The sequence below is a fragment of the Mastigoproctus giganteus genome, chromosome 1, assembly GCF_048544385.1.
Source record: "Mastigoproctus giganteus isolate SK-2022 chromosome 1, ASM4854438v1, whole genome shotgun sequence".
NCBI lineage: Eukaryota > Metazoa > Arthropoda > Arachnida > Uropygi > Thelyphonidae > Mastigoproctus > Mastigoproctus giganteus.
Window position 1 is genome coordinate 65,655,049 of NC_143575.1, and position 27,858 is coordinate 65,682,906.

At 36.5% G+C, this 27,858-nt stretch overlaps 1 protein-coding gene across 1 annotated transcript in view; it reads left to right on the forward strand.

Moving 5' to 3' along the window:
* Positions 1 to 27,858, forward strand: part of Tap42 (immunoglobulin binding protein Tap42) — a 95,169-nt gene that overhangs the window by 38,447 nt on the left and 28,864 nt on the right. Inside the window, exons 3-5 of the mRNA XM_090380388.1 lie at positions 606 to 690; positions 18,017 to 18,268; positions 26,024 to 26,093. Of these exons, the coding sequence (XP_090236514.1) occupies positions 606 to 690; positions 18,017 to 18,268; positions 26,024 to 26,093 (407 nt within the window). The remainder of the gene's footprint in view (positions 1 to 605; positions 691 to 18,016; positions 18,269 to 26,023; positions 26,094 to 27,858) is intronic.

Consider the following 27,858-nt stretch of genomic DNA (forward strand, 5'->3'; position numbering starts at 1 on the left):
TTCTATTCTATATATTTCCATAGAACTCATTACAACCACTTCTTGCCTATCTTTAATTTTTTTTCATTTGCAAGATTCCTGCTGGATTGAGTCTCCATTAAAGCAAAGTTATACATCTCTGAAATATGAAATCAATGTCAGAGCTTAAAAATATTGAATAACATTTGACTTCACCTCTGAGCAGCATTGCTAGATATCAAAAAAAATTTTTGCTGCTAATGCAAATATCAAAATGTTAAATGTAGACATCATATCAGCACATCAAGACAGTTTTCACACAGGAATAGCTTAAAAAGTATTAACATTAAGGTAATTTTCTAACATATATGCATTCCAAATTGTTAGTTGTCCTGATTGGTGCACCCCATTAAGAATGGGAAAATCTTTGGAATGATCTGTGACCTGACTTTAGACTATTGAGCAGTGCTATGCCCCTTGGTATTTGTATACACCTGCAAACAGCTATAGCAAAACTTCTATGCATATCATATGTTATTACCCTGCATTATTCAAAACATTCAAAGGAGATTTAATCTGAAATGCAGAACTGCATTTGGTTAAACTTAATATGGAATTGATAGTTGTCTATTTTTTTTTTTATACAGGTACTTCCTTTTGCCAGTTTTACTGGGAAGTCTTACTCTTAAATTAATGAGTGAGGAGAGACTAGAAGTTATAAGGATAGCAGAGGTATGTTTATTTTTATCGAAAAATTTTCAAGAATATATACTACTTTTGTAACTGTAGTTATAGAAGTTTAGAGGGAAAACCATTCAGTTTATACATAGACAGAAAGGACAGACAGAAAAATATATGGACTGATTCAACAACTGTGCATTGTGATAGAGTAATGATTTCTTAGCAAATTGTTTTGTGAAGTAGTGTGGCAATCAAAGCAGAAGTTCCTGTTATTGTTTGATAGAGGATCAGGAAACATACACGATGATTCAAAAATTCTGTTGAACTAATGCTTTTAAAAGATTGGTCTTAAGTGGTAAAAGCATTTTAAAAGTTGCAAAGCTATAGTGATGGACCAACAAAGAAGCTGCTATTTGAACATGGCTGTAACAAATGCACATATTGAAAGAGGAGCAATTATTAAAGGAAGACAGAAGACTATTACTGTGAGAAAATTTGAATGTTTTCTTTGAGTGGTGTCACAATATTGTGATTGTGGCATTGAACCAGATTGTTTACTTAAAGGTGAGCAAAATCAAAAGAAAGTTAATTTGTCATTTGAAGGATACTTCAGTTCATGACACAAGTAGAAGAAATTCTGGATTTTAATACCCTTAATTATCAGTTGTGTTCAGTCATGGATACATTTTGATCTAGCATTTGAAAGCCTACCAAAAATATTCTGTACTGCTTGTTCTGCCAAAAGATTTTTGTTGATTTGTTTTTTGATGCTAAAGGAATAAGTTTACAGCGCTCCTACCCAGAAGATCAAATCATATTGTGAATAATTCTTATTATGCTAATACTTTACAAGTCTATTTGCAAAGTGCATATGCAATGCATGTGTGTCTGTGTGTGTGCGTGCACACACACACACACCTGCATGCGCACAAAAACTGGCCTGTGACATTTCTCTGAAACACTATTAAACCATTGTAAATGATGTATAGATTGTCAAAGATGCTATTTTGAAAAATAAACTATAGTATTCCAAGACTAAGATTACTTCAGACTGAATAACAGCCACAGTCCACATATTTTTTAATCTGCCCTCATATATAAAAAAATCTTTATTGTCAATCAATAAAAATGCAAAATAATAATCTACAAACAAACATTTATTGGCATATGCATAAAATAATTATAAAAATTTATATAAGGTACAAAAAGTGCTGGATCATTCATATAAAAATTGCTCAACTGTTTTTCAGTATTTCCTACTTCAATACACAATAAACTATAGTCCAAATCTTATTTATTAAAAAGCTCAGCTGCTCTGTTAATTACAAAGAAATTATATTTCATACAACTGTAATATGCCTAAACAAAGTGTAGTTTGTTTCTAGAGGTATTGAAGGAAATTCTCCAGCTAAATTAACTGTATTTACTACACATTCCAGTGTCAGTTTATCAGCTTATAAGTCAACCCCCATTTTTTGACATCTTGTGTAGTAGTATATTATAGCAAAATTTTCATTAAAAACCACAGTATACTTTTTAATTCAATTATTTCTGTTCTTTCTTTTAGAAGGGTACATTGTGACAATTTATTACAGAATCAATGAGATTGGAAAGGACATGAGCCATTAATGTTGAGTTTTAGGCATAACGTTGTTCCTTATTAGTAAATGCATATTGTGTGCCAAAACAACATCAGTCTGGTAAACTCCTTAAAATATTTAGTGGTGAATTGCGCAATGAGTCCAGAAACAACATGAGTCATCAATTGAATGTGTTTCTGCTCTTACTCAATCGGGTGCACTAGCATTTTTTGCTTCCTGTTTACAATAACACACCAGTTTAATGTTTACATTTAGTCAGATAACAATTTGCTACCCTTCCAGTTGTGTTTTCAAAAAAATAATTGCTGAGTAATTTTGTTTAGCTTTGTTTTTTAATTTATTACAATGTCAAGAGATAGTAACAGTAATTGAGAAAAATAAAATGGGAACCAGAGAATCACAAAAGAAACAAGATCCGTAATTCAAAAGTTAAGGGGATCTGACATACAAACTGTAAGGGAAAAATAATTGAAGCTTGTGGAACTGGTTTGGACTGTCTTTGCTGTATGGGCTGTAGTAAGTTTGATTTTGCTGAAAAAGAACAAATTTTAAAGATATTTAATAATTTTCACTTCAAGGATGAGCAAGATATTTTCTTACAGAAACTTATTAAAAAAAAACCAGTGTTAAAACTTGTAGACCTCGAAAAGATGAGCCAAAAAGTAGACAGTGCAAATTTACTTTTGATAAAAACAATTTAACCCTAGGGGCTCACATCTGGTGAGTATGGGCTTGGCACACCCAGGGTCCTGAGCTGGATATCATCATCCTTCTCTTTCTTGGTGATTCCCTTCTCTCTCTCTCTCTCTCTCTCTCTCTCTCTCTCTCTCTCTCTCTCTCTCTCTCTCTCTCTCTCTCTCTCTCTCTCTCCCCCCCCCCAGGGTAATTCAGAATTTTTTTTTTTTTTTTTTTTGGCTGGTGCTGCATAAGCCTCAGGCTTACTTGCACCATATGGCTAATAATAATAAAATAAAAGTTTGCCAAAAAAGGATTCTTATCTATGCATGGTATTAGCTGTCTCTGTAATCTTTTGATTTTAGGCAAAAGTTCACATGATAAGAGAGGAGAGAATTCAAAAGCCAACATTATCCCTGGTGAGATATGCCAAAAAACTCACACTCACATAGAATTGTTCCCTAAAAAACCTACACATTATGGAGGAAAAACACTTGATTACTTAGCTGCTAGCTTAGATGTGAAATTACTTAGCTGCTAGCTTAGATGTGAAAATAATGCATACTTTGCTCAAAACAGAATCCAGGTTCAACAGTAAAATATGAATTCTACTTAAAATATTTCAGAGAAAATTTTCACTTAAGGTTTGGTCGGCTACAGATGGACATTTTGTATTAAATGTGAAGACTTATTGGTCAAATTAAAGAATGGTAATTTAGGGGATGCAACAAAATGAGTAGCTGCAGCTAAATTAATTCATAAAAGACTTGCGAAAAAGTTTTCGCATGAAACAAATATGCCTATGCCACGTATCCCTGTACAGAATGTGTTTTTTTATAGTTATATTGTTTTGATATACATAACTTAAAGACAGAAATGACAAAACTGTTCTTGTACCATGAGGGAGAGACTAAAAAAAAGGAGCCAGTGAAATGTGCTCAATGCTCATGAAATATATTAACTCCGCTATTCCTAATAATGTTAAAAATTTAAACCATTTTAGTGACAGATGCCTAGGCCAGAACAAAAATAATATTCTGAGATATTGTTAAGCCCTGATCATTTCGATAAAATCGAACATTACTTTCCAATAAGGGGGCATTCTTTTTCCCCAAATGATAGGAACTTTGGGACCATTAAAAGGAAACCTAGAATATATGATCAAATATATACTCCCGAGTTGTACAAACAAATTATCGAGAGTTCGAGCCAAAAATTGGATTTTGAAATAATAGAAACTATGCAAATACTGGATTTCAAAAGTTGATGGCCAATTTGCTACAAAAAAGACATTGAGTCCTTGGGAAAAAATGTGCCTAAACATCTTAAAAAAAAACTTTGGCACCATCAAAATTCACGTGACTCATCATTGAATGGTATTATTTCAGCCATTGAGTATATAGATGGGCTGATTTCTTACAGTTACACATTTCTCAAGCTGGGTGATGATAACCTCATTAGTTTGCCAAGAAACCAAGCATATCCTACTAAAAACTTGGAAATGTCTATCAGCTTCAAGCTTATATTGACAATAAATACAAGACTTATGAGGAAATATTAAATCACTGGCCCATCAATCAATGAATGTGAGAAAGAGGGTGATGAAAATAATTCATTAAAATCATTTAAACTTTTGTGATTACAATACTACTGTAATTCCACATTATATCAAAAAATAGAATTTTTTTTCCATATTTTTTCCTTATTTTTTATTTTTTTAAATACCTGAATTGAAAATATATCAGCTGACTTCACTTAGTGCAGAAGCGAATCAGCCTTTTTATTTTTATTTTTTCAAAATCAAAATATAACTTCCAACACTTGAAAATATATTTCATTGTGTTTTAAAATTTACTATGCATTAGGCGCCTCCATAACCAGGTGGGAAGGAGCAGCAGTGCGTAGCATACGCTTCTTGATTAGACTGGGGTTCTAGCCCGCCACCACCAAATATGGAATGCGGAAAGGTCAGGGAATGACCACCGCATATCCCAGAGTAATATGGCCTTAGTTGCTAATGCTCCTAAAAACCAAATAGCAACTATGCATTAAGGCAATGGTTTCCAACCGTGGGGCCGCAAAGACATTAAGGGGTACCATGTAATTTGGGTTTAAGTTACTTAAACTTTTTTTTTTTTTTTAATAAATTTATTTCATTTTAAAAAGGTGTACAATGTCTGTTGTGCCATATCTTTTTAATTTTGTGGTGATCTATAATTGAAGGTTATTTAGTACCTCTATATAAAGAATAAAATTATATAAGTATATATAATTTGTATTATGAATTGTAGTTTTGTTTATAATTATATTATTATAATAACTATCATATAACATATTTTTAAATATTATATATATATATAATTACTGGGACACAAAAGGTGCCGTGAACAAAGTTTGGGTACCTCTGCATTAAGGGAAAGAAACAAACAATTTTTAATGGCTACATCAAAGAAAAACAGTTTTTAAGACTCTCCTGTAAAATTTCAAATATGTGACTTATGTTGTTTCTTACTGCTTCTTCTTTTAACAGGTTTATTAATGCTTACTGCTTCTTTTAACAGGTTTTTTAAACAGTGTAATAAATTGTGACAATTTATTACACTGCACAGCGAACTATAAAGAAAGCAGTAAGCGTATATAGTGCTCCCTTATCATGACAAAACCCTACAGGCATAAATGACATGATATCACTCTTATTGATGGTATATGTTTGCATGGGAGGTCTTGATTACGTAACCAAGTCATTCCTAGTTTTTTGTTTAGTATTTTGGTACAGGTTAGTATCTGTAAATGGTACATACAGAAGAATGTTTGCTATAAAAAATAAAATATATAAAATTTCTATATAAGAAACTGACAGTCTTGCAAGTCAAGTTTTTGAGAACTTGAAAAGTAAACTTAAAAAAGGCCCCCAACAAAATTCATCAACTGTTTTGTCTGATGAAGATGATAAATAAATCCTTGGGGTTTAAAAGGGGAGTAATAATGTATACTTGTGTAAAAATATATATATATACATAATGAATTGTAATAAATATATTGGTATTAATTCATGTTTTTAACATTAAGTGCATGCCTTTAATACAAATTTAGTATTTTATATTCACCATGTAAGTCATCTTTAAAATTTTAGATTACTTCTTTCCAAAACTTTTAGGTACATGTCCAAGTTTTTTTTATGTAAACCCCAAACACGAGAGGTATTAGCACCTATAGTACTTAATACCGTGCTTGGGTTGGATGGAGGTTGAGAAAACGAAAGAAGATATTTGTTGACATTGGACTTGAACTTCTGTAGACTGTAATTTTCAGGAAATACGTACGAAGGAAGGTTGTTCCAGAAAACGGCAGTTGAATGAATAAACGAGGAAGATGAAAAGTTGGTTCTGTGAGTTTGAAGTTGGACAGTAAACGAATGTTGGCTGGTGACGGCACGTGTTCGGACTGTTTTGAAAGAGAGAGCGGGAATTATAGAATCCAATTCAGAAGAACAGTGCCCATGGAAGTATCTGTAGAAGAGGCATGCAACAGAAACAGTACATCAATGAGACGGTGAGTGGAGAGACTCTGTTCGAGATGAATCATTAATTAACCTAACTGCCCTCTTCTGAATGGAATCAAGAAGCCTGAGAGAGGTTTTGGGGGCACCACCTCAGATGTGGGAACAACATTCCATGGCAGGGCAGATTTGCGATTTATATAGAGTGAGCAGCTGTTTGGAAGGAGAGTAACGCCGAGAGTGAAAGAGAAAACCAAGTTTTTTAGATGCAGAGGAAGCAAAATTTGTAATGTGCTTGTGCCAAGAGAGATCAGAAGTCAGGGTAATCACCAAAAGAGATATATCATTTTGTCTAGAAATCGAAGTGTCACTAAAGATAAGCATAGGAGCAGAAGAATCCTTTTGCGAGATATAAGACAAGACTGAGTTTTAGAAGGGTTGCAATCAACTAAGTTGTCTTTGCCCCACTGGAGAATTACCTGAAGATCGGCATTCAAGGAATTGGTAGCAGATTTTTGAGAAGTTGAAGCTGATTGCACTATGGATAGGATTTCCAGTCAATGGGAGAAGGTCATTCATATACAAGCCATTTACCATCACCCTCAGTGAGTGATCAGAGAGAAAACTGGATAACCAGTTACTAAAAACAGTTGGCAAACCATAAGAAGGAAGCTTCTTTAGAAGACCTTTAGGCCATACATGATCGAAAGCCTTTGAGATGTCAAGAGCAACTACTTGTGTTTCACCGAACCTTTCCATTGAATTAGTCCATAAATGGGTAACATAAGCCAGAACATCATCAGTGGATCGACACTGACAGAATCCATACTGGCGATCGTTGATCAGACGAAAGGTTTCTAGGTAGTTTAAGAGTTGGTGGTTAATTGATTTCTCCATTACTTTAGAAAGAGTAGAAGTAATTGCAATGGGACGATAATTGGATGGGAGGGATTTGTCACCCTTTTTAGGAACTGGCTGGATATGAGCAAATTTCCAAACAGAAGGAAAAACACCTTTGGAATAAGAGAGTGAAAAAAGGCGGCAAAGAATAGGAGTAAGTTCAGGAGCACAGGTTTTGAGAACAAGTGGAGAAATACCATCGGGACCTGGAGCTTTCTTAGCATCAAGATTCGTCAAAATCCTTCTGACATCCTTTTGACAGAAGACCACAGGAGGCATTGAATGGAGTATGTTGGGAATAGTGGGAGGTGTTTTACCAAGATCATTAATATATGAGTTGAAAGAAAAATGGGATGCTAGTGGGTCAGCTTTATCCTTTACTGAAATGACAACAGAACCATCTGGTTTGGACAGAGGTGGGAGCAGAGATGGGCAAAAGTTGTGGCCAATAGCTTTGGTAAGGGACCAGAATGCTCAGCTACCATTAGGGCAAGAAGCAAGTTTTCTACTCTTAGCCTCTTCAAACTCTAGTTTGGACTGATTAATAACTGCTTTACAATTGTTGTGAGCTTTGGTGTAGGCAGAAAATGAAACTGAAGAATGAGAAACAAGCCAATTACGATATGCAACATTCTTCTCTTGAACAGCCTTAGCACATTTATTGGAACACCAAGGTTTAGATAAAGGACGAGATTTTAAAGTGGAGTGTGGGATAAAGGATTCCATTCCTGCAAGAATAATTTCACTGACATGATATGAGCAAACGTTGACATCAGAAGTTTCGAAACAGTAATCCGACCAAGGAAAAGAAGAAAAGAAATCTTGCAGGTCATCCCATTTTGCATTCTTGTAATGCCAAACAATACGAGGTTGGGAATAGCCATGAGATAAAGGCTCCATTGGAGAAGAGACAATCACCAAGTTGTGATCTGAAATGCCTAAAGGACCTCTCACTTCGACCGTGTACTTAGAAGGGTTGTTTGTGAGAAAAAGATCAAGCATGTTGGCTGTGTGATTAGGATTTTCTGGTATTCTTGTAGGTAAATGAACAATCTGTGCAAGGTAAAGGGAAGGGTTATTGCTTTCGTAAAGGCGACTACGATGGACTGAGACAGTATTTAAATTCTATACAGTGGGACCAACTGATGATGTTACCAACAGCAAATTCAAAATGGGAAGCATTCAAAGAACTTATCTTGGAAGCTACTAGGCTTTACATACCAACTAAGAAATATTGTTCAAGGTTTAGGCCTAAATGGATGTCAGATGAACTGATGAGGCATATGGCAGAGAAGAAACATGCATGGGATACATACAAATTAACACATGACACAGAAGCCTATGATAGATACAAGTTGATCTGTAACCAAGTTACAAAGGAGGTTAGGCAGGCGAAGGCAGAGTACGAGAAATCTTTGGCAAGGGATACAAAGAAAAACAGCAAAGAGTTCTTTACTTATGTAAACTCTAGAAGGAAGGGGATGAATCAGATTGGTCCACTTGATATCGATGGGTCAACTGTTGATGATCCTGCTCAGGTAGCTAACAAACTAAATGAATATTTTGCATCGACATTCACACATGAGGAGTTATTTAGCGAGGGGAAAGCCAGGGGTGTATTCAACTCTAGCAGTAAGCTAGAGAATCTTGTAATAACTGAGAGTAAAGTGGAGGAGAAACTGTTGAAGATAAACACAAGAAAGGCACCTGGGGTGGATGGGATCTGTTCAGTTATATTAAAGGAGGCAGCAGAGGAAGTAAGCAAACCCTTAGCCTTAATTATGAGAGCTTCCTTGGACTCAGGGGAGGTACCCACAGACTGGAGATGTGCAAATGTGACCCCAATTCACAAAGGAGGATCAAAGGCTGACACAAGCAATTATAGACCTGTGAGTTTAACTTCTGTTCCAGGAAAATTAATGGAGGCACTAGTTAAAGAAGCACTGCAGGATCGTTTAGACAAGACTTCAGTTATAGCTCAGACACAGCATGGTTTTGTTAAGGGAACTTGCCTGACCAATTTGATTGGATACTATGATGCAGTCACAAAGGAACTGGATACAGGGAATAACTTTGATATTATATACTTGGATCTTAGAAAGGCTTTTGATACTGTTGCACATGGAAGACTGCTGCACAAATTGGAGCAGTGTGACATTGGAGGCAAATTGCTGCTGTGGATAAAGGGGTGGCTGAGGGGGAGAAGACAGTGGTAATGAATGGACACTGCTCATCGTGGACTAATGTTATTAGTGGAGTCCCTCAGGGCTCAGTGTTGGGTGCATTATTGTTTTCTGTATTCATAAATGATATTGATGATGGTATATCAAGTTTAATGTCGAAGTTTGCAGACGATACAAAGGTAGGCAGGGTTGTCAAGGACACTACTGACACTATGCTGCTGCAACAGGATCTGGAAAGGTTGAGCAGATGGGCTGAGAGGTGGCAAATGAAGTTTAACATTGACAAATGTAAAGTACTACACATGGGAAACAGCAACCCCAGAGCAACATATCAACTCGGTGGTACTACACTGACAGTGGTAGAGAATGAAAGGGACCTGGGGGTGGTTGTGCAGACAGACATGAAGTTCTCTGAGCAGTGCAGACGGGCTGCAAGAGTAGCTCATGGTGTATTGTCAATGATATATAGGAATTTTTCTAGCAGGGATAAGGAGGTGATTATTCCCTTGTATAAGGCAATGGTCAGGCCACACCTAGAGTACTGTATACAGGTCTGGAGGCCTCATTTCAAGAAGGATGTAGAGCTGCTGGAACGAGTACAGAGAAGGGCAACAAGATTAGTGAATGGAACAAAGTTGTGCTCTTACGAAGAAAGGCTTAAGTTTTGCAAATTACAGTGTCTGGAGACTAGGCACCAGCGAGGTGATCTGATAGAGGTGTATAAAGCATTGAATGGTTTGAACATGCTCAATGCTGATGGGATTCTTCCTCTCGCTCAGAATAATCATCTGAGAGGGCATAAATTCAAATTGAGGAAAGACAGATGTAGGATAGACGTGCGGAAATTTGCCTTTAGCCAGCGAATGGTTGGTTGGTGGAACAGACTTCCATCCCTTGTCGTGGAAGTTGATAGCCTAAGTAAGTTTAAGGCTCAGCTGGACAGGTATTTTGAACAACCAGAGGGGTGAAGTGGAAGTGGGGTTTTTTTTTTTTTTTTTGGCTGATGCTGCATAAGCTTGCTTTCTTGCATCAAATGCCTCTACTAATGCTAATGCTAAAATGCTAAGGTCATTAGAAATTGCAAAAGCCTCAGCATCTCGAACAGCTGGATCGGTGTGACTAGAAAACGGAAGTCAGCTGGAGTTGTGATCATTAAAATCACCAAGGAAAATTACCTCACTGTTAGGAAAGTTGGACTGCAGAAAGTCAAGTTGCAAAGAGAGGAAGTCAAAGAGCTCCAAGTGATTAGTGGAGTTGGGAGAATGGTAGAGACAACAGATGAATTTTACACAATGAGGTAGAGAGATTTTAAGCCAGAGAACATCAAAGAGTGTAGATTCCATATTGCCAAGTCTCTGACAGGGAATATCAGAACGGACATATGCACAAGTACCACCTTTGAGGTGAAAGGAATCATACAGCGAATAATTTGGGCATCTGAGATGAGCAGTAGTTGAATCAACCGATAACTGAGATTCTGTCAGAAAAAGTACATGGGGTTTCGCAGACTGCAAGTGGAAACGGACATCATTGAGATTAGAATTGAGACCACGTATATTTGTGAAATTAATTAGTAAGTGCTTGGGAGGTTTAGATCTTTTCACAGATAAGCTTGCTCTATTAGTTTGACAATTCATGGTGTATTCAATAGTAAGAAAAAGTGGGTGGGACATGCTGTATGAAGTAACGAAATTTTTGGATATGCCGTACAAATGGTAAGAATATACCCAGATGCTTGACATAACGTGGCCTCGACAATGCTCCCCGCATTGTCATCTACCACCTAGTACTACTCAGACTCCTTCCATTCACTATCTGGCAGAGTAGAGGTAGCAAGATTATACACTAGCTGATCCAGAAGCCTCCTAGAGAGTTACCAATAGGTTCGGTCCGGTGTACTAACTAGCTGCTGGCCTGCGAACACCGTTTTAGAGCTGTACCCTCGAAATGTAAGGAATATTGGATCTTGCCACGATGTTCATCATAACCTCAAAAGTCATCAATCATACTACATGATGGAAGAGATAGGGAAGGGTTGACCGGAACTTAGCTCTAGAGACTAAACATGGGTTCCACCACTTCAAGCCAGCAGTTCATAGCACACGCTTCTTGATTAGACCAAGGTTCGAGCCCGTCACCACCAAATACGGAGGATGTGGAAAGGTCAGGGAATGACCACCGCATATCCCGGAGCAATATGGCCTTAGTTGCTAATGCTCCTAAAAACCAAATAACAAACCACCACTTCAAGCCTCCAATAAGCAAAGTGGTGGTATTGCACCGGTTGATGAGAGTCATCTACCACCTAGTACTGCCTGGTAACATAGAGGGGCGGCATTCCTCCATGTGGTGTGGGTGCCACACCTCAACCCCTGCTTACGTTGGTTCACACCTGGGTGGTCACCCAACATGTACTTGTGCATGGAGGTTATACCCAGAATTACTAACAGTTCTACCATCGTGAAGGTGCAAGCAGAGGATTTGGCTGTCACAGACCATCCGGACTTCGCCGAAATTGGGTCCACTTGACTTGAGTGTCACCCGAATATCAGTTCCATCAGTGTTTTAGAATCCCAGGTAGCAAGTGCAGCTTGTCTGGCATATATGAGAGAATGTCTGTGACAACCTCAAGGACCAAGTGACCTATTAATAAAAATTTTAATTTATGAATTAAGGAATAACAACTAATCCATTGCCCTGTGAATGCACGACGACCATGAGGGATGCAGATGGTCTGCAAGGATGGACACGTAACCTGAATACCAGAGGTTCCAATGTGTGCCAGTTGAACATGCCTCGGACTATCGCTGACTGTCCACTTGCCTGAACAGTCTCTTGTTGACATGACGGGTGCATAGCTTCATGTGGTTTCTGCCAGATATGCATCCTCCCGTCTGCTCAAAATAACTGGAAATGACACTCATCGGACCAAGAGACCTGTCCATGGTCCAGTGCTGATGTTCTTTCTCCCAGTTGAAGCATAGAGTCCCGTGTCGTGGTGTTAGTAATGGAATTCTGATTGGTCGGCGACTCCCATAACCTATTGCAGCTAATGATTGCCTGATGGTCTTGGTGGAGACATTTCTGACACCTCCCTTATTGAAGTCGGCAGTGATTTGTTCCACCGTCGCTTTCCGGTTGGCTGAAACAATGCGAGACAGATGGAGACAGCCATGTTCATCCACTACCTTTCTCTGCACACAGCACTGTCCATGATGAGATGTTATTCCAGAAATGGCATATTCCTGATATACCCTTGATACTGTTGAACGGGTGTAGTGCAATTTCTGTACCACCTCCGCGATACAGTGACCCATATTTCTAGTACCTACTAGTGGACATCACAATGTCTCCAAATTTTAATTTTTGGGAATAGTTGTTTTATTACCAGAGAAAATTCTTTTCTCTTATGTTTCACTTCAACAATTTCTCCTCCAATTTGCTCTCAGTTATTAGAAAATCATTAAACGCCCTGTTACAGTTTGATAAACTGGCATTCTCCTCTCTTAATAACTCCTCACATGTGAATGTATATGCAGAATACTTATTCAGATTGTCAGTTGTTTGAGCAGGATCATCAACACTCGAAAGTGGGCTAATCTGATTCATCTCCTTTCTTCTAGAGTTTACTTAACTAAAGAAGTTCTTGCTGATTTTCTTATATAGCATCCTTTGCCAAAGATTTCTCATAATCTGCCTTCACTTGCTTAACCTCCTTTGTGACTTGATTATAGACTAGCTTATATCTACTATAGGCTTCTGTGTCACCTGGTAATTTTTATGCATCCCATGCATTTTTCTTCTCTGCCACGAGTCTCATTAGTTCATCTGACATCCACCTTGAACAACTTCTAGTAGCTTCCACAATTACTTGCTTGAATGCTTCCCATTTAGAATTTGCTGTTGGTAGCATCATCCGTTAGTCCCACTGTACAGAATTTAAAACTGTCTGAGACCACTGTAGTCACCTCTACGAAAGAAAACACCCTTCCCTTTACCCCTGATGGTAGTTACGTCTTTAAGGTGGATGTCAGATGAACTAATGAGACCTAGGTGGATGTCACCTAAAAGTTTGTCTAGTTCAGCCACATTTAATTCTTTCAACAGAACCTTTGTGCAATAAGTGAAGAGCAGATGAAATGTTTCATGATGCTATCAAGATCATAAAAAAAAAATATTAATAAAATGTTCTGGAGTTGACAGCTTAAATAAATTCAAGGCTTAACTAGACAAACTTTTGGAGTGAATGGATGGGTGAAATGGGAAGGGTTTTTTTTTTTTGGCTGATGCTATATAAGCTTGCTTTCTTGCATCATATGCGTATGCTAATAACTTCAGTATTTTCCCTGGAACAGAAGTTAAGCTAACAGGTCTGTAATTACTCATGTCACTCTTTGATCCCCCATTGTGAATTGGGAATACATTCACACATCACCAGTCCCAGGGACTTCCCACGAATCAAAGGATGCTCTCATAATTATGACTAAGAGTTTGCTTACCTAATTTGCTGCCTCCTTTAATATAATTCAATAGAACTCATCCACCACGGGTTCCTTTCTTACGTTTAACTATCATCAATTTCTCTTCTGCTTTCCTCTCAGTTATTACAAAATCATTTAGAACAGTGGTTGAATTTAATAAACTTCTGGCATCTACTCCCTCTAAAGATTTCCTTGTGTGAATGTAGATGCAAAATACTTATTCAGCTTGTCAGCAACCCAAGCAGGATCCTCAACAGTTGAACCATCGATCAAATCTATCTATGTGATTCATCCCCTTCCTTCTAGTGTTTACATAAGTGTAGAAGTCTTTGTTATTTTTTTTTTTTGCATCCTTTGCCAAAGATTTCTCATAATCTGCCTTAGCTTGCCTAACACTTAGTGACTTGATTGCAGATTAGTTTATATCTACCATAGGCTTCTGTATCACCTGATAATTTATGTGTGTCCCATGCATTTTTCTTCTTTACAGTGTGTCTCATTAGTTCATTTGTCATCCATTTAGGTATGAAACGCTACTAGCATCTATGATTATTTTCTTTAATACTTTCCATTTAGAATTTGCTGATAGTAATATTATCAGCTGGTCCCACTGCTTAGAACTTAAAAACTGTCTGGGACAACTAGTCACCTTTAAAAAAGTAAAAACCCTTCCTTTCACTCTTGATGGTAGTACATTTTTAAGTAAATTCCACATCAATACACTGTAATCACTATCACCTAGTGTTTTTTTTATCTACAGATTCTTAATGCATGAATAATCACTGATGATAATCAGATCAAGAGTATTACATTCTCTTGTTACCTCTCTAACATGCTGCTGTAGAAAACAGTCATTCAGTAAATCCACAAAAGGCTTGCTATGTGTGACCAACTTACAAGTTCCAGTTAATATTTGGGAAGTTAAAATCCCCCATTATAAGACATTCTAATTTACTGGCCCACTATTTCTTGTACAGTTTGTTATTGTACTCTACAGTCATCAGACCTATATAACACACTCTTACTCTCATTTTTGCTTTCTCAGTGCTTATGTCACACCAAACTGACTCAGCATTGCATTGGCCACCCACGTTAACTCGATGCACTGCCTTAGATTTTGTGCTTCTTAACTAAGCATACCCCCTCTTACCGTGTATATCCTTTCAGCTAACCCTAGTCTCCCCCAAACCTTCACCCTTGTTTGCACCAGACTTATACACTACATTTTTGCTATCAAGGCATAGCTCCCTGAACACAAAACTATGTAAACTTGGACTCACACATGTCCCAAAATGTACTTGTGGTGCTGATGAGGATTGAGCCCATGTCTTATACTACTGCCCCAGTTATTATCCTCACAAATGTATACTTGTGACAGAAATAGGATCCATAAGCAGCAGATATGGACAACTCGTCTCTGATGACATGCATTATGTGGCCTTATCTGAATTTGCTCAATAAGCTTTTGAGAAGCAATCATGCAGTGATAACCTAAACTGTAACACCTGCCTCTACCTTGAAAAGTTCCTCTCCCTGACTGTGACAACTACTGATAATGATTGGCCAGCTAGAATGTTTCCCACCGAGTGCAAGTATGAAAAGAAATGTTTTTGATGGAGTGTATATCAAGTGCGAGTGAATGTATGTAATAGTGTAGTTAGTGTTGATATGTCTAATTTGCTGGGTGGGAAAGGAGTCCACTTCACCTGCGGGGGAAAGAAATATATAAATTGTATGTGTACTACGTCTATTCATGGTACTGTTATAAAAGGGATCACCATGTGTGAATGAGCGAACGAGAAATTTCCAATAGATGTTAATTGTCATACTCTGAATGTGTGTGTAAAAAAAAAAAAAAAAAAAAACCATGTGTACCCTGTACACATGAAAGGTGTTTTATTTTATGTGAAAACCTCTGACAAAAATCAAAACCATTTAAATTTAAAATCAAACAGCTAGAACTGAAGTTATGAATGATGTAGCATTTTTATGCTCACGCCTGCTACTTACTCTACCTGAACAACATTAGTGACTGAGTTAGCGTCATTTAGGAAGTGACGTCATTTGCATCATTTCCGTCTCACATTTTCATTACCAATGGTTTTACTTAATTACAAAAAATTTAATAGGTGTGATGGCTGAGTGAATGTAGTTGTAATGAATCAAAAAAAAATAAAAAACGTGTGGACGTCTTGATAGCTGTTTATTTAGCTGGTACCTGTGTCCTGTCTCTGAGTGTATGATGTATGCAAGGAGGTACATGAGTGAGTGATAGTTGTCCATTGTTATCTATCAGTCTACACCTAAATGAGTAATAAAAAATAGAAAAAAAATAATGTGTATATCTGTGCATCTGTAGGAGTGGAAGTTGTGTGTAAGGTTTGAACATATGAAGACTGTGTAGTGTTCTGGCAGGCCCTCCCTACCTGGACTGCAGTGTGGGGGGAACCCACAGGGAACCACCTCTGCCTTGCTGATGCTATGCATCCTCTCTTTTGAGGCATGGTGTGGGAATTGCTGACACTGGCTACAGCTAGTCTGCCCAGTGTGTGATTTCATGCAGAGCTGCATTGTGTATTCACAGAGTGGACTCCTCTCCTCCAAATAGAGCACTCTGACCCTATGACTTTCTGTCACTGCACTCCCATCTCCCTTTCCCCCACCTCCCATCCCAACTTTTCTCCTGGTGGACCCTACCACCACAAACCTTGTGCTTTTCCTTAAAAAGCCCTGTTCATATTAGAATGGGCTCCTCCCACAGGGGTGCCCCCTCTATCCCTTTAACTTCTTATTTCCAGATAGACAGCTTTCCTATTGTCCACCTTAATCTTCTGCATCTGTTTCCTCCCTCTTCACTGACATCCCCTTTCGCACTTTTCTCTTCTATTTCTGGCATTTACAGAGTTTGTGGCATCGCAATGTATAATACGTGGTTTGTAGGGGAAATCCCCCGGTGCCACATGACAATATACACAATATCCTTTCTGTATATTGTACTCCCCTGCATTCAAATTCTGCATTTCTTATATCTGAGTGATTTCACCACAACGTCTGCATTTGATGACTTGATCAGCACTTCAAATTCATCAAATTTATTTACTGTGCTTATGGCATCGGTGCAGGTGCACTGCACCTGTTTTTACTCTTAGTTACCCTAACACAGCCTATGTATTTACCTATTCCATGATGATTCACAGCAGGCCTTGAAATCCCCAGCACCTTGCTTTTCAGGCTGCTGCACGTTTCAGTAAAAACAGTGCAAGAATCATTTTCACCTCTGCCTGTGGCTATTGTTAATCAATTAGTCCATGTATCCCTACAAGCTAGCAGTTTTCTGACTCACCTAAGGCTGTCTTGATAGCAAATATTGTTGCACTCTATTTAAGTGTTCCCATCCTTGTAGAAGTCTTTCCTGTTAACAAGCACAGACCAGGTTGAGAAAAATTCTACCCTATGAGCCTTACACAACTCCAGGGTTGAATTGGTTGACAAGGCTCTTGTCATATACTTCCTCCTATTGTGTCTGAGCATAATTGCAAACACTTGCAAATTTAACCCTAACTTGCGACTTTTTTTCAACGTTGCCCTGTACTTGTTAAGTAAATCTGCAATCTCCTTTCCTAAATGTCATTTGTGTCAACGTGTACAACAGTATCACCTTTTGTGACCTTAAAAGAAAATATATGCTCTACAGCATCTTCAACTTTTCCCCCCTGGCAGACATATATATGACTAATACACCCCCCCCCCCCGTATCACTCATATATTGAATATTGAATATATTGAACATAATATATTGAATATTATAATATAACATTTTCTAAATTTTTTTTTATATCATTTGTGTATTTGCTACTGTTGCCTTTCTTAGTTGATTATATTTGATTTTATATTTGGTAAATTAGTTATTTTTAAAAATTTTTTTTATGCTTACAGGAGTTCTTTTATATAGCTTTGCTAAAAGTCTTGTTGCTTTAATCCTGTAATATATTACTTTACTGGGATTTTTTAATTAAGAATTTAAATTTCCTCCTTTAGATATATTTCAGAGATTTTTTACAAAGGTGCAAAGCCTATGATATAGAAGCTGAGTTAATTTCTGAAGTTGAAAATGACTCAAAAAAAAATTCAGTTTTAGAAAATAATACTGTACCTTTCAACCTTCAAGTAGCTTCTAAACAGAGACAAGAAAAGATAGAAAGGTATAGAAAACAAAAAGAAATGGAAAAAAGACAAGCAGAATTGCAGACACTTATTGAAAAGCAGAAGGATGTTGATGATGAGCTTCATGTAAGTAATTAGAAAACCAAAAAATTCAAAACTGAATGCATTTCTTTAATTTAGAACTTTTTTTAAATACAGGGATAAAAATGTTAACTAGATCCAAGCAGCTCTACTGCTAAAGACTGAGAATTAATGAGACCCCAGTAAGAACTACTGAAACATCCTAGGCAGTTTTCATATATCTGAGATCTAGTTCACTAAATCTAGATCTGAGATGTATAAGAAGTTCAGTTGATCTCCTGTAGTCAAAAAATCAATAGTTTCATTCAAGAAATGTTACCATTCTGTGACAGTCTTCCTCTTTTGGGATAAAATAGGTTGGCATGTCCCCACCGGATAGAGTAACCAGATTTTTAAAGATAAACGACTACTTAATGCACAAAATCACAAAAATGTAACTTCCATATAAGTTATTTTAGAAACATACAGTGTATCACAGATCGTTTTATGCTTTGACTTACATTGTGTATTACAAACTTCTATCTATTGGGAACAGAGATTAATTAAAAACCATTATTTTATTATGATTGTTTTTTTTTTAATACATTTAACCAGAAGCATTGCCCATATATTACACTTTAATTATAAAATGAATGTAACTGATGATACAATTATAAGAGAGAGATATAAGTTTTAGGCTCAGTAGTGTTAACAATTTTTTCTTATTCCAGTCAACTTGATTAACATCTAATAAAACAAAAAAAAAAAAGAAAAAAAAAAGTGCCATTTACAAATTGTGTTACCCAAAATTTTCATGTAATTTCTAAATTAAACAGCATTGTCTGAAAAAAAATGTGATTATATAGTGTCCCATTTCACCCCTTTTTTAGGAGAATGAAACACCTCTCAAACTCAAAAGTGGGATGTCTAATCACCCTATACAGGCAACCCCAGTATAGCATGGTACTTCTACACACAACTTTGCTCTAACACGATTGATAAATTGCGGCAATCCTTGCACAACACTGTTTCACTCTAACACAATTAGAGAATTGCAGCAAACCTCACGTAACACAGTATTTTTGAGCTTTTGTGCAGGGAAAACTCTGATATTATGTTGAATGTACACTCTGTTCTTTTTTGTGAATCCCCGCTGTTGACTTGCTAGTCATTATGCAAACAAAAAAAAAAATTTATTGGGAAATCCTCGTATTTTATTTTGTTGGGAAATATCCGTGTTAGGTTCTGTGCTATTGAACTTGTACTTGTTTTGAGACCATAAAAAATTATGACTTTGAAATGTACAGTTCGTGACTTTTAAGGGTTTTGTAAGGTTATTTTGGTTTTTATTTGATAGTTTATAAATTTTTCTGAGTATGTATTACTAAACTTTGTTCTTGAGAACCATATTGGAATAATTTCTTTGTTGTGAATTAAATTCCAGCCTTAAATTATGCCTAAGGAAATTAAAAAAAGCACCACTTAAAAGAAACTTTATTTCTCTAGAATCAAAGATACAAATTTTGGATTGTCATTAAAAAGGGGAAAAGGTATCATTCGTTGCAGAAAAGTTTACATTTAAATGAAGCAACAATCCAGACCATAAAGAAAAATTAACAGAAAATTAGAACTGCTGTTCCTTCAGGAGCTTTCAATCCTGCAAATACGACAGCTCTTTTCCAAGCAGCAATAATTGAGAATATGGAAAAGCACTGTGTTTGGATTGATAGCAGTAAAAAAATGAATCCCATTAGATAGCAATGTAATTAAACAAAAAGGAACTAAAAATTTATAACAAGTTAAAAGAAAATAGAGAATCTTCTGTTAAACCAGAGTTTGTTGCCAGTTAAGTTGGTTTGAGCAATTTGAAAACCGCTTCTTTTTACATAACATAAGAATTCAAGGGGAAAGTGCACTGGCTGATAACGAAGCTGCCAAGAAGTATGCAGAGAAATTTCAAAAAATTATTGAAGAGCATGGATACACATCACCTCAAGTTTTCAGTGCCGATGAGACAGGTCATTGGTAGAAAAAAATGCCCAACAGAATGTTTATTTCAAAAAAAAGAGAAAACTGCATCAGGTTTTAAGGCATCAAAAGATCATGTAACATTACTTATGTGCAGTAGCGCATCAGGGGATTACATGATAAAACCTTTGCTAGTTGATAGATCCTTTAATCCTCATGCAATGAAAGGTGTAAATAAAAACACGTTACCCATACATTGGAGAGTAAATAAAAAAGCTCGAGTAACTGCCGATTTATTTAAAGAATGGTTTCTAAATTGTTTTGTGCCAGCTGTGGAAAACATTCAGATTTCAAAGTTTTATTACTATTGGATAATGTGCCAGTCTATCCAAAAGATTTAAGTCATTCAAACGAAGTAATTTTCCTGCCACCTAATACAACTTCTTTAATTCAGCCATTAGATCAAGGCATTATGTCTACTTTTAAAACTCATTACATCAGAAAATTGTTACAATGGATTTTGAAAAAAATTTATTCCGAATCTGTTGAAGTGAAGGAGGTATGGAAACCATTTTCAGTTATGGACAGTATCAGAATCATAGCTTTATCTCTCAAAGAAGTAAAATCGTCAACATTAAATGGGTGTTGGAAATGTGTATGGGCAGAGTAAGTTCATTCGTGAAATATGGTCGAACCAGCAGAAAACTGAATTGGTGTGATAGTAGAACATGCTACATGCTAAGTTGGTAGGAGGGGAAGGTTTTGATGATATGACTACTCTACTGAAGACGTTCAAGAATTACTGGTAGAAAAAGAGGCTGGAGAAGCAGACTTGGTGGAAATGGCATCGGAGGTAAGCCAAATCATTTCAGAGGATGATAGCACAGATGAAAATTTTGAAGTTCCAAATTTTACACTAAAAAGCATACGGGAAGTCACAGACTTAGTTGAGCAGTTAGAATCTTAATTTTTAAATGCAGATCCTTTGGCTGAAAGGAGCACAAAGTTCAAAAGGGAGTGTCAAAAATGCTTAGTTCCATACCATGAAATTCACAAATATCTATCAAGAAAAAGCAAACAAACCCAGATTGCTGATTGTTTAAAGAGAGTAGAAGATATACGAAATCTAGATGCTGCAGAACAAAGTTCAGAAGGTGAAGACATTCTGCAACAGAGAAAACATTCTTGTTTGATTGTGCATATAGCGGCAATGAAGAGGAAGAAAATGAAATGGACATACCGGTACATTATCTGATATATATGTATCACAGTGTGTAAGATGTTTGTTCAGTTCTTACATAATATTGTTAATAAAAATTTCCAAAGTTTCCATAGTTAAAAAAAAAAAAAAAAAAAAAAAAAAGGTGTATTTTAGTTTGTTTTTGGAATGTAACCCCCTTTTTTGTACTGGCTCTTGGTCCCATATAACATGGTTTTGCTCTTAGTCCCATATAACATGGTATTTTATAGGAACCTAACTACTGTGTTATATGAGGGTTATCTGTATTGGCGTAGGGATTCTTTGACTGTGTAAAAAGATAAAAAAAAAAAAAAAAAAAATGCTGTATCTGTATTCGCGGTTTCGCGATCGCTGATTTAATATAAAATAAAACTTAAAAAAAATGTGAATTTTTAACCATAAAAAAACATGGGCGTGGCTAAAATTATCTTTCCCGGTCAAAACAGCGTTCAGTGGGTGGGGGAGAGGGGTGACAAAATCGTGAGCGTGGATGTTTCTCGCTAATCCTTGTTCAGTATGTGTTATGCGCTTGTCATGGAAGGTTTGGTCGTTTGATTTTAATTTATATGCTTATAAAGTGAATAAATTTATCAATTTATAAATTGATATGCTTACATAAGTGATAAATCTGCCGTTTTGCAGTGTAAAACAGACTTTTTCGAGTGTGTTAACGGAAGAAAGTGCCTTTATTGTGGACAAGTTCTATTTTACCCGTACAAAAATATGCTACGAATAACAAGGGAAATGTGAAAATATCAAAGAAGGTGATGATTAGCGAATAAAATTGAGTTATTAGACAAAATTTCTAATGGTGAAAGTGTCTCTTCAGTGGCAAAACATTATAAAATCAATGAGTCAACGGTACGATCAATCAAAAAATCGGAAGAAAAAATCCGCTGTAGCGTCCGTGAAAACGCGCTAATTGCTTCAAAAATTTGCTCTGTAATTCGTGATGTTAAATTAGAAAAAATGGAAAAGGCTTTAAATCTGTGGATAGAAGACCGAACTCAAAATAAAATTCCGTTAAGTTCACTCATCATTTGTGAAAAGGCAAAACTCCTTTATCAACACTAGCGAAACTGGTGATAGCACTGGCGGGATAAGTTTTTTTGCTAGCAAAGGCGCTGGTTTGAAATTTCTAATAAATATTACATTTAATATTAAATTGTTTCTTATTTTCATTTCGATGCCATATGCTTGCATTTCACTATGTACATATAATACATACATAGACAAAAATTTAGACTAGTTTTTCTTATATATTTCATACTTTGGAACGGAACCCCTTTATTACTATAGGAACCATAACTCAGTATTCGCGTTTTCGGTATTCGCGACATTTCTCAGGAACGTAACCCCCGCGAATGGCGGGGGTTTACTGTATATTAAAAAAAAAAAAAAAAAATGGCTATTTACCCTCTAGCAGACACCCTGCAATTTTTTTTGGCCAAAACCTTTTCCCAAGTCTCAGCTGCTTCAAACTACACTCCAGAATTCCAGAAGATTAAGACCACCACTGAACAGAGATCCATGAACTTTCGAACCTCACAATCACTTCCATACAATCAGCCTCTTCAATATTGTGAACTTTTACAGGCCATTAAAACAACATGAAACAGTGCTGCTGGGCCAGATGGCATATATTATGTCATGCTGCAGCATCTCGATGAAAAAAACTTACAACTGCTGCTACTCTTTTTTAATTGGATCTTCCTGAAAAATATTTTTCCAACCTCCTGGCACCATGCTACAGTTTTAGCCTTTTTGAAGCCTGGAAAAGATTACTCCAATCCTTATAGTTACAGGCCAATCTCTTTGTCAAGTTGCCTTGGTAAAATTCTCCCAAAAAAATGATCCACAGTTGACTCATTTGGATCATTGAAACTCAACATCTACTGAGTAATTGTCAACATGGCTTTTGGCAAAAACAGGTCATCCTTAGATCTGATGATCAAGGCTGAATCCGAAATTCGTAATGCCTTTGTAAAAAACGAACACCTTGTTATGGTCTCCATAGATATAGAGAAAGCATTTGATACCATCTGGCGGTATGGCATTCTCAGTGACCTTCATACTCTTGGTCTATGTGGCAACCTGTCTATGTTTATTAAGAACTTCCTCCAAAGCCGTACTTTCCAGGTTTGATATCAAAACTCCCTTTCTACTATCTTCTCGCAGGAAGGAGGAGTTCCACAAGGGTCAGTACTGAGTGCAACCCTATTTGCCCTTAGAATGGATTACATTACAAAAGAACTCCGAAATACTGTGGAGGCATATCTTTACGCTGACGATCTCTCTTTTTCTTGCCATCCTTCGAACATGAGATCTATCAAACAGCAACTGCAAATGACCCTCAATAAAGTACAAAAGTGGGCTGAGCTCATTGGATATCGTCTTTTACATCAGAAAACTGTTGTGATCCACTTCTGCAACAGCACAAATTGCATACAGACCCTGAACTTTGGATATCAAACTACACCATTCCGATTGCCAGTAATATCAGATTTCTGGGATTGATCCTTGACAGCAAGTTAAACTTCTTTGAGTACATTAAATCAATATGCACTACCTGTCTGAAAAAGCTGAACATGCTAAGAGCTTTATCTGCCCTGTCTTGGGGAGCGGATCGTACAACTTTGCTGCTCTTATATAGAGCACTGATTAGATCCCATTTGGATTATGGTGCTCCAGTTTATGATTCTGCACAGAGGAGTGTGTTGCGTTGGCTGGATCCTATACAACACAATGCACTTCAGCTTGCTCTTGGTGCTTATAGGACATCTCCAACCTATAGTCTATACATTGAAGCTCATGAGCCCCCATACCTCTGCCGAAGAATGTTATTACTTAAATATGCAGCCAAAATACAAAGTTGCTCTCTGCATCCTATTCAGCCATATCTCTTTAATCCACCATTTCACAATCTCTATAGAAATAAACTGAGTAAAATACGACCAGCAGGCCTATGGCTCCTTGAAATAACACAAAATTGGCAACAGGTAAAAAATTACTCTCCTACAGCATGGACCACCTGTCATCAACTGAAATGTGATACATATTTTCTACAATGGGGAAAGAACTGTCTACCGACTCTAATTGTGCAACAACTCCATGCTAGCCATATTCAAAACTTTGCTGACTTCCTACCGATATATATGGATGGTTCCAAATCTCACTCAACTGTTGGAGCAGCAGCAGTGTTTCCCCTCTGCTATCATATCAGCTTCTCTTCCACCTGAGTACAGCAGCTTTTCAGCAGAACTATATGCAATTCAATTAGCTCTAGAAAATTTGACTCTTCACCCATCTGCAAAATATTTAGTTTACACAGACTCAGCTCAATTAGAGCAATGCTGAATCCCTCTCGTAAGGATCACCCTGTTATAAATAAGATCAGGAGTTTGCTGTTGAAAATTGAAACGAACAACTAGTGAAGTTTTGCTGAATTCCAGCACATTAAAGGGAATGAACTGGCTGATATTTCTGCTAAAAATCCATCAACTTTTGACTTAACCTTTGTCTTCTGATTATAATATCAGCTTCTGATTATAATATCATAATTCAAGCAGCATATCGTGCGCAGTGGACAAAGCTATGGCATAAATGAACAAACAATGAACTCTTCCAATTGAAACAAGATCCAAAATTTTGGTACACAAGCATTCACAGTTCGGCGAGAAGAAGTGGTACTCGCATGGATTAGAATAGGACGTACTCATCTGACTCACCTCTGTCTACTCACAGGCGATAATCCTCCTCAGTGCTCATGCTACTCGGAACATCTAACAGTCAAACATTTTTTTGATTGACTGTCCACACTATCAACAACATCGAACTTCAGTATTTATTTCTCTGGCTAACCTCCGAGAATCGATTACATTAAATCATATCACTGGAGAGAAGGCAAATATTAGTGAACTTTACTGTTTTTTGAAAGAAATTGGAATTTATGAGCGAATATAAATAGTTTCTGAGCTGAAATGAAATTGAGCTGGCTTCATATTAATTATTATATATAACATTCCTATGAATAGGCACACTATAGCCACAGCAGCTTGTGTGCCATTAAACACCCATACCACACACACTCTAAAGATATTTTTTCTTATTATCCATAATACTATCAGAATAAAAAATATTTTAAAGTGTAACATTTTCACAAACAAACTGTGCGTGTAAGATCAACCATGTACTCTTCTGTGTCTGCCAGAGAGTTAAAAGCTTTTCCCATTCGAGTTATAAAAGAAATAAGTGGTTTAATTTTGCCTGAAATGTTTTCTTTTGTTAAAGTTAAAATTAAAAATTAAAATGAATAAAATTGAAATTAAAATTGAGATTCAGTTTTGTATGAAAAGTCATAGCATTCAGAATTGTAGTATTTAATTTATGGTACTGCTTTAGATATCTCTCTCTCTCTTTCTAACATGTTTGGTATCACTTTTTAACTTTCATGGCAATGTTTTATCCATTTGAATAGCATTATGAAATCCATTTTGAAGGTTTTTACTGTTTTTAACTTATATCAAAATTTTCAGTATAACCCATAAGTGGTTTATACATACTGATTATTAATATTTTGTACATTGATTTTATTTGTATTTTTGCTATTCTAGAGGGAGTATTATCTGGTATTGTTAAAGAAGTGGATTAATACAGCACTAGAGGAATTGGAAAGCATTCAGAGTAAATAATTTTGAATATGACTTATGTTATACTTTGAGTATAATTTTATAACCTATCTATAATTACTGAGAGAAAAAGAATCTGTTTTTAGTTTCAGGTATATAATGGTACATGTTCATGTTAGGCACTTTGCTAAAATGCACCTCCACGACTGAAGTCCATATGCGCTAATAACTTTAAATTTAGAATTTGTTCACCCCAAGGTTAATAAGTTAACCAATATATATAAAATAAAGTAATTAATAAACATTAGCGTAAAATACTATATACAATTTTATACATTCACTCAATCAGCCGAATGAATTATTTACAATATATTTAAAATTAAATTAAATAATACATTATAAAACCAAATCGATCTAAAACAAACAAAAAAAAAAAAAAAAAAAATTTAAACCAACGAAGTGCATCTCATGAAAAGCAAAGAACTATGGCAATTTAGCCTGAAGTCAATGAACAGAGCATTGCACTGTCCAAGGCGTTCAGTTACTGTCACAAACCTTGCAGTGGTATGGCATTCATAGAGAGAATTCTAGCTCTTCTTTTAAAAACATTATATATAAAATCTGAAAAAAATTTATATAAAATTTTGTCCAAAATTTTGTTCTGTAAGAGACTCCTCATAAAGCACAAAGGTGCTTCTTTTTAACTCAGATCTAATGTCTTTATAATTTTGACAATACAGGGCAACATGAAAGCCAGTCTTCACCACCTTGCACTTGCACAAATCAGAGAGGACCAAACCAAACTGTTTAAGCCTATACCTCAAGCCATTTCCTATAAGAAAAATGCACATACTCATACTAAATTGTACTCAAAGCCAAGATTTAAAATTTACTGTTGAGATTGAGGGCAGAAACACAAACATCTCCCTGCTTTTCTCAGAACAATTCCATCTGTCTTGGCAAATGTTCACAAGTTCATCATATATTCTCCACCTCTCAGCAGCCATTTGATGAGAATTGAGTGCAGCCTCCCACACCAAGCATGACCGGACACTCAAAATATCAGTGGAAATGCCTCTTCGCAGACAATATCTTAATCCTGCTCTTATTACCAACAGGTCAGCTGGCAGTTTGCCAGAAATGACCTGCAAGGTGTCTGTTGCTACTGTGCAGCAGGCCCGGTCACCCCCAGAAGAGTGAATCTCTGAGTAGACAACAAATGCCTTTTTATTACAACATTCACTACCCGCTCAAACCAAGCCCCGTAGGTGTACGTCAGAATGCACACAAAAACATATTTAGGGTGCATTCCTTTATGTCTCACTTAATCTTGATGACCCTCTGTAGCCTGGCATATAATAATTTAATTTTTGACTTCAAATATTTAACATGTTCTGTTATAAATAAGCGCTTCTCCAGGTGCAATCCAAGGTACCTAACACTAGAAAGATTCTTTAAGGAGACACCGCCACTTCTAATAACAGGTGGCCTAGTACGACTTGGCCTATCCTTCAATAACATGGTAACTGTTTTATCTTTAGAAATGGCAAGTTTGTGAAGGTTACTCCACTCTAATAACTTATATAAAACTAAACTACCTTTTTCTTTTATCTCTCTCTCCTAGAGTCACCCATGATCAAAACCAAATCGTCTGCGTAAGCGATGGCCACAGAGTCCTGCAAGTCACACTCAAGAAACTCATCCAGAACCAGTGTCCACATATAGTATGGATCCCCAAGGACAACCACGCTGAATATCATAAACTACTTGCTTGAATTTTGATCTCACTATAACACTGCGGTCCAAAAAGTAATCCTTAA